The following is an 8,140-nucleotide window of genomic DNA, read 5'->3' on the forward strand; positions in this document are numbered from 1 at the left end:
TGCCCTCTCCGGGTCGGGGAGGAGATCTTGACCCAAGTTTAACTATCTTGGGGTCTTGTTCACGAGTGAGGGCAGGAGGGAGCGAGAGATCGACAGGCGGATCGGTGCAGCGTCTGCTGTGATGCGGACGTTGTATCGGTCTGTCGCGGTAAAGAAGGAGCTGAGCGAAAGGGCGAAGCTCTCAATTTACCGGTCGATCTACGTCCCAACCCTCATCTATGGTCACGAGCTATGGGTCGTGACCGAAAGAACGAGATCCCGGATACAAGCGGCCGAAATGAGTTTTCTCCGCAGGGTGTCCGGGCTCTCCCTTAGAGATAAGGTGAGAAGCTCGGTCATCCGGGAGGGGCTCAGAGTAGAGACGCTTCTCCTCCACATCGAGAGGAGCCAGATGAGGTGGCTCGGGCATCTAATTAGGATGCCTCCTGGACGCCTCCCTGGTGAGGTGTTCCGGGCATGTCCCACTGGCAGGAGACCCAGAGGACGACCCAGGACACGCTGGAGAGACTATGTCACCCAGCTGGCATGGGAACGCCTCGGGATCCGCCAGGAAGAGCTCGAAGAAGTGGCTGGGGAGAGGGAAGTGTGGGCTTCCCTCCTAAAGCTGCTGCCCCCGCGATAAGCGGTGGAAAATGGATGGATGGATGGATGGCTTTTGACTCAGTATAACTCAGACTTGATTTGTAGTTTTACTGCTTTTGTGATTTCTACTGACTTTGTTATATTTGTTGTTTTATTGTTTATTGTTATATACAGAATATGATATTTGCTCCATGTACAGCACTTTATATGCAGCAGTGGTTGTTTTAAAGTGCTCTATAAACACAGTTGATTTGAGTGTGTGTGTGTGTATGCCAAAGTTGTTCAGTTTCTAACAAGTTTTGCCGGGTGCATTTACTAACTTCCTTGACAGCAGCTTTGTTTAGCGGGGCTGTTTGCTTCCCCCTCCCTACCTCCCTGGCCGCTTATTTGTATTCCTTGTGCAAGCACACGTGATGAGATCAGAAGTCTTTCAGCAGGACCTCTCTGAGGAAGCCGGTCACACTCATACTCAACTGCACACTTCCCGGGCCAGCCAATTCACATGTAAGGCTTAGACAAAGATGCGGTTTGTCCATTGCTCTTTGAGTCTTGGACTTGGTATGTTCGTGGAAGTCTTGGCTGTGTTGATTGATTTTGCCTCTGTCTTCCTTTCAGCCACTCAAGCCAACATGGCCACGAAAGCAGCCAGCAATCTGGGCTACATTCCACCAGACGGAGGCTGGGGCTGGGCCGTCGTCTTGGCCTCCTTCATCTCCATCGGATTTGCCTACGCCTTTCCCAAGTCGCTCACCATCTACTACAAGGAGATTCAGGAATATTTCTCAGTTTCCTACAGCCAGATTGCCTGGCTGTCCTCGGTCATGCTGGCATCCATGTATGCGGCAGGTCGGTCGTCGTGTGGCCCATTTGGGTGTCGTTTGAATTGAACCAAGTGAGCCCTGTGGGCAAATGTGTCCGCTCTCTACTTTGCAGGGCCAGTGAGTAGCAGTCTTGTCAATCGCTATGGCAGCAGGCCCGTGGTCATGGTTGGTGGGCTCATGGTTTGCTCTGCCATGGTGCTCGCCTCTTTTGGAACGTCTATTGTCCATCTGTATCTCTGTGTTGGCGTCATTGGAGGTAATTAACGCATGCTCAACACTCTCAAATGTCACTTAAAGAAGAGCGCTTGTGAGGAGGAGGAGTGCTTTGGAGGAGTCAGTACAAGCACGAATACAAAGCCAAATGCGGGGCTGAACCATGATCAAAATGGCAGACATAGAATGTCATTAAGTCATTAAGACTATACTGAAGAAATGAATCCAATGTATTGTTACACTGGAGAGGACAAGTGAAATATTTGGGCACACCATGTCATTTGGAGCACGAGAAGAAAGTGCATCGGACCGGGATCGCAAACAATTCCCAAATGACTATTGTGTTACAACCAACAGGAGTCTCTCTTTCACCATTTGACACTGACCCAATAAAAAGGGACCTGGGAGAGGAAGCTTCAGAAAGGCTTTCCCGTTGCATAGTGGTAAAAAGCTATCATCATCATGTCAGCACCTGATAACAAATGTCACATGTCCTTTGTCCAATCAGTTTGGCTTGATTCGCTCGAAGCCACGCAGAGAAGGGAATTCCACATCTAAGAAAGGGGATGCTTTATACAGCACGGTTGTGACAAAAGTCCCCGTCTTCTACCGCGCGAAAAAGCATCTCCAGATGACTTCAGCTAAGCTGCAAATTCACAGTTTGATTCTATCCTTATTCCCATGTGGATCGTAAGTGATTTATAAGTCAGTTCATCTATATTACGGAAGCGCTGTAAAATGCAATAGTAACAGAAATTCCCACTGTTTTTGTTCACCGAATGCTCATAAAAGCCTCACCATGGAAGCAAAGAGCGGTCTCAATGGTGGAAAAAGATGTTTGCACTGTGCTGCGTTGTCACGACTGCCTGTTAAGACTGATTTGATGCATTTTTGATGTCTTAAAGCACCCCGGTCTGATCTCGCCAGGTTTTGGCCTTGCCTTCAATCTGCAGCCGGCTCTGACCATCATTGGCACCTACTTCCATGCGAAGAGGCCGCTGGCCAACGGGCTGGCGATGACAGGAAGTCCAGTGGTTCTCTTCACTCTGGCTCCACTTAATCAGTTTCTCTTTGATTCTTTTGGCTGGAGAGGAAGCTTCCTGATCCTGGGAGCCATGGTTTTGAACTGCTGTGTTGCCGGTTCGCTCATGAGACCTGTCAACAAAAAAGTCCCCGCTGAACTCCAAAGTGAGCCACGTGAAAGCGACGGGGCACAGCAAGTCCAAGAGGATAACCCACTAGGTGTAGAAATCCAAAACGAGAGACGCGAAAAGGGATGTATCGACGTCTCCCTCTTCAAACACCGGGGATTCCTCATTTACCTCATCGGTAACGTGCTCATGTTTTTTGGCTTTTTTGCACCTGTGGTTTTTCTGGCCCCGTATGCCAAACATCTAGGCGTCGATGAGTATTCAGCAGCGTTCTTGCTCTCCATCTTCGCTCTCGTGGACATGTTTGTTAGACCGGCAACGGGCTTGCTCGGCAATACAAAATTGATCCGGCCCAGGATTCAGTATTTATTCAGTTTTGCTGTTTCCTACAACGGGGCGTGTCACCTTTTGTGCCCTCTGGCATCCGGGTATGTGGGCCTGGTGGTTTATGCCGTCTTTTTTGGGATGGCCTTTGGGATGGTCTGCTCTCTGCTCTTCGAAGTGTTGATGGACCTCGTGGGAGCTCACCGCTTCTCCAGCGCGGTTGGACTCGTCACCATTATCGAGTGTGGCCCGGTGCTTCTCGGTCCTCCGCTTTCAGGTTTGGAGCCCGACAAGCCCGTGAGTGCGGCACATTGAAATATCGGCATTTGTGATGAGTTGATTTTGTCTTTCAGGAGCTCTCGTAGATATTTTGGGGGACTACAAATACATGTACTACGCCTGTGGTGTGTTTATGCTGGTACCCGGCATATTTTTCTTCATCATGCATTACTACAACTACAAGAGACTGGATGAGGAACAGAGGCAGCAGCAGTCTGCACAGATGAGGACGTGTGGAGAGGCTGTGCAGCTGAAAATGGACCAAGCGGGAACACCGGAATGAATTTGCTGTGTAGGATGAGAGTAAGTGTGTAGACTCTAGAGACTGCTTGGTGTCATTGCAGAAAACACAGAGATAAAACAAAAAACAAAAAAACAAACAACATTTCATACCTCAGATTAAACCTATTTGATAGAGATTTTCTGTAGAAGAATATTTGTTTGTTTGTTATTTCTGTAAGTGTGCCCTTTTTGGGTGGAGACACCTTTTTTTAATCACCTTAATACAACTAGATGGCAGCAGACACCAACATGAAAACTGCCCCATTTTATTATCTGAAAATGTTTTTTTTTCTTCTTTTAATGGTAAGAAAAATGGGATGAAATTTCTTCTCCTAGCCTTATTTTTGTACGTGTGAGTGGTCAAAGGAATGCATTGTATTGAGCCGTCGGCGACACATTGCGCTACAAAAGGGCATAGGTGCTACTTTGTTATAAGAAAAAGATAAGATAAGAAAACCTTTATTAGTCTCGCAATGGAGAAATTCCCAATTCACAGCAGCAAAGTTATGAAAGGAAAAAGTAGAACAACAAAATATAGGAGCTGCTGGAAAGGCAGCCACTCACGCGGCGCCATTTTGAAGTCAAAATAACAAAAATAACACAACACATAGGACACAGACAGTCGTGCAATCTTCACCACTTTTCTGCATACACTTTGTTGTCTGAAGCAGTTCTAGATGAAAGAGGAGAGGATCAAAGTGTCCTTTCACCAGTGGATCAGAGACGTCATGCTGAAAATGGGCACACGTCTGCTACAAGCTAAGTTTTGAAAGCAAACACAAAGCTGTAGCGTCCATTGACGAAAAGAGATGAGTTCACTTCTCCTGTCCCACGTAATCCGCTTCAAACTCCAAGCCGTGACTCCCAGTTTCAAATCCGCATCGGCGCTCCGCGCTAACGCTCCTTTCTTCTCATCGTCGGCTCCTCAAGACTTACATCCATCCAGCCGCAGACCGTTCAACAGCACCGATCTCTCCACTGAACAAAGCGGGGCTGTGAAAAATGCTGCCCATTACAGGCGCAAGACACAAGCGCCCCGGACTGTCCAGCAACGACAGTCAAATGGCGCCGACATTCCTCCCAGTCAAAAACAGTGCTGGTATACCCATGCTGCCGAGAAGGCGCAACCACCGAGCACAGAGTCTCCTCCTTGATGAATGTCGTGGCCAAAAAATGCTGAAAAAAGTCCACATCAGGTCCACACGACGTAAACAACACAAAGTGACAAAACAAACACAAAAAAAAAAAGCAAGGCTCATGAGAGCACTTGCTGACGGCTGCCTACTCGGGCGCCATCTTGACTTCAAAAAGTCCCCATTCCACATTTGTTTTCACAATACAGTACATCCAAAACAAGTGTACAGAATTTACATAAGAGTGGGCAATTCGGGAAAGTTGAGGAAAAGAGTAAGGGTATAATGTGTGATATTTGCATGGGACCATTTCATGTCATCCAATGGAAGAGCCGTATCAAGAAAATGTGGCTTGTCCGAGATGGCAATGGTCAATTGGGTTCGAAACCATATTTATTGACTTTCAAGCTCTTCTCAAAAGAGACTGACGTTCAATCCTGCTCTGAAAAGCATCCAAGATGTGCAATTTGACAGCATTCTGTAAAAGACGTGGATATACTGCCATTTCATATGCACAGCGAGTTTTGCGATTACATATTACATGACACCCGTTGTGAAAGCTGGCTGAAAAAAACAGACACCATTTTCTTAAGTGTTCAGCAGTGCAAAAAAAATGTTAGTCTGGGCACAAGTGAAAATATGTTTTAGTCACTCACAGCCTTTGTTTCAGTTAAGCTGCACAAACCCTTTGTGACATTGTGACCCACAGGTCAGCACTCACCGACTCGCTCAAGCAAGTGGACCCAGCCATGACGTGGTAGGCGTGCTTATGACTTCTTTTTTAGGATGGCAGCTCCTGCTTCCAATCTTGGCGAGTCATTTGTCTCTCTGTTTTGGGGAGGAATTCTGTTCTTGGATTAACTTAAAGTTTTAGAAGCTACAATCATATCTCACTTTAATGTGGTTCAGTGTTTGCTGTCTCACTGTATCGCAAACTCATAAATTGTACATATCTAATATGATGTCACAGATTTGTCACTCCTCGACGGTGATCATTTTTGCCACGAGCCAGAAGGAAAAGAGTCCATAGAAGAAAGAGAATGTGGAAAGTTTGGGACCATTTCACACCTCACAAAAGACGATGGAGTGCAATGGGTGAATTGGAAAGCAGAACTGGCTTCCAGGGCTGCATGACTACGCTGAGGTGAGCATCATGAGCTCGAGGAAGATGGCCTGCCACCGCCAGTTGTAATGAATGGGAATCATTCTCAGCCAGCGTTTAACAGCCCGCTGCCATCTGGAACCAACAACAGCCAAGTCTACATTGTCATTCCCTGATTCCCATATCACTCACTCTTTCACATACATTCAAAGTCACAGATACTACAGAGTGGTGACCCCAAGTGGACAAAAATAATGCCAACACCTCAATTGCATATTTTGTATCGATATTATGCATAACACTTTAAGAACTATACAATGAATAGAATAAATATATGGTCGCTACTTTGTGGATTTCCATCTATCACGGAGAGTCCTGGAAGGGAAAAAAATGATAAAAGAGGGACAGGACAACTGTACTCCAGCAATTATGTTTTGGTTGAGGATATATCAGCTACGACTGATGAAACGTCGCTACATTTCATTGTTTCCGTTCCTGTTGCTGTTTTCAGTCCCATCACACTGTAAGTGTGCTTGAGTTGATTGACCTCCATGTTTTCGGGTAACTTTTGATTGAGTGGTTGGTTGTTTTCGTAACAAAGTGTCGAGGGCCGCTGACGACTCACAAGGTTGCTGACAGCCTCCGTAGAAAAAAATAAAGCCAAAAGAGGGCCGACTGCCCAGGTCACATTATTAGTTTCCGTGTATGGTCCCCGTGCATTTTGCTCTGATTCTTGCTGCATGCCCTGGAGCATCTGCAGTACAAGATCCATTGGAGAAGCATTCAAGGACAGAGCAATCCCATTATTACAAATGTATGCTTAAATGTTCCATCCTTATTATGTCCCTGCAAGGTGAATATTGAGGCCCTTTCTTATGGACGGATATTGATTCATGTGAGTGAATCGATGGTTTTATAAACACGAAGAACATAATCTGCAGATGCGATGGAATGGGTCTCAGGCTTTCGAGGCGAGTGCTTTTTCGTTTTTACATTCCAATCAAGACAACAGGTCAGATTGAGCTAATTATTCAAATTGCTCCGGGAATCACGTGGACCCAAATGTGACATTATGCCGTTAGCAAAGGCAAGGAGGTTCAAGAGGCAAAGTGAGACAAATCGAGACTTCCTCTCGGTGCCAGTAGCCATAAGCTTACTGTCACCCCCTCTCTCAACAGCTTGAGTGTAATCACTGCTATGAACTGTGACTGATGTCAGTAAATCACACTTTAATTGGGGCCGCGTGATTTAATCCGGGCAGCCAGTCCTGTGACGACTGCAATTGCGCTAAGAGTGTTTGAATGCACTGAGCCGTTGGAGTCCAAACTCACTTTCTACCTCATGCGTAAAACAAGACTGATACTGTCTGTTTAATCCAACATGTCATTGAAGAAGAGCTGCCCATCTTCTTTCCGACCCAACAGTCGCCTGTCTTTGCCGTGCTTACGTTGACATGCAAAGTGACATGGCGTCAAGTGGAGATGGAAGCCTTTTATCATTGTCTGTGGACCAGACACTCATTTTAAGGGCGTACTCACAGACATAAATTAAATATAAAGAAACAATGGCGTGACTTTGTTTAATTGATGGGAATCTCATCTGCAACAGCCTATAATGCTGCAAACTACCGCTAGGTTGGAAGTCTGTGTGTGTGTGTGGGTGTGTGTGTGCGGGCGCGCGCGCTTGTGTTGACACGGCCTTGCTGATGTCCCTCTCTTGAGCCCTTGAACTGCAGCCATATTCCGAATTTAGTAGCAATATCTGAATTAGACATTAGATGAGACAGATATTCGTGTTTCCAGATAGACAATACAGATTTTCCCTGCCCAAAACAATTGCAGCCCACAGTTCGGGGGTTGGACCTATTGGGGGTGGAGCTAAACATTTGACTGGAATGTTTGATGGAAATGATCTGGGTGAAGGGTAGGTCGTAGTGCCACGGAAGCACATTGAACGTGTTCCGGGACCCAAAAAATGGCAAAATTGAGATTAGTTCTGAGTCTGTGGGCCATTGGTTTCAAAAAGTTGTGGTCAAAAGATGGCCCCCATGTGGAAATGAGTGGGATGGGTGCAGTACCAAATCTATAGGTCCACCCCCACGTTCAGCCACTCCTCGATGTGCGCACTCATAAATGAACCCGTTAATAATCGGCCCCTTGTGGCTGAAGCCAGTGGGCAGCCATCTTATGTTGCCACAGTTTTTGACCACTTCTGTTCTTTTTGGGCTAAAACATTGTTCTCAGTGGGTGCTTT

General features: G+C 46.4%; 1 protein-coding gene across 2 annotated transcripts; it reads left to right on the forward strand.

Annotated features, from left to right (window-relative positions):
• Positions 1 to 494: 494 nt before the first annotated feature.
• On the forward strand, positions 495 to 7,517 carry LOC147211148 (monocarboxylate transporter 2-like). Of its 2 annotated transcripts, XR_015102128.1 has the most exons (7): positions 495 to 1,086; positions 1,198 to 1,428; positions 1,516 to 1,659; positions 2,544 to 3,368; positions 3,445 to 3,673; positions 5,495 to 5,542; positions 5,756 to 7,517. XR_015102128.1 is itself a non-coding variant. In XM_086122669.1 (5 exons), the coding sequence occupies exons 1-5, from the start codon at positions 996 to 998 to the stop codon at positions 3,651 to 3,653; spliced, it is 1,500 nt and encodes a 499-aa protein (XP_085978795.1). In that variant the 5' UTR covers positions 495 to 995; the 3' UTR covers positions 3,654 to 3,857. The 2 variants fall into 2 exon arrangements, 1 of the variants encoding a protein (XP_085978795.1); XM_086122669.1 differs by lacking the exons at positions 5,495 to 5,542; positions 5,756 to 7,517 and having other exon boundaries at positions 3,445 to 3,857.
• The last annotated feature ends 623 nt before the right edge of the window (positions 7,518 to 8,140 follow it).

This window comes from Hippocampus guttulatus, chromosome 1 (assembly GCF_054856545.1).
Source record: "Hippocampus guttulatus isolate MCC_2025c chromosome 1, RoL_Hgut_1.0, whole genome shotgun sequence".
Classification (NCBI taxonomy): domain Eukaryota; kingdom Metazoa; phylum Chordata; class Actinopteri; order Syngnathiformes; family Syngnathidae; genus Hippocampus; species Hippocampus guttulatus.

Excerpts from the sequence above, each read along its gene's own strand:
- LOC147211148 (XM_086122669.1), top strand. The coding sequence starts at position 996 with ATGAGATCAGAAGTCTTTCAGCAGGACCTCTCTGAGGAAGCCGGTCAC. Across the intron at positions 1,660-2,543 it reads CTGTGTTGGCGTCATTGGAG|GTTTTGGCCTTGCCTTCAAT; the intron begins GTAATTAACGCA and ends TGATCTCGCCAG. Across the intron at positions 3,369-3,444 it reads TCTCGGTCCTCCGCTTTCAG|GAGCTCTCGTAGATATTTTG; the intron begins GTTTGGAGCCCG and ends TTTGTCTTTCAG.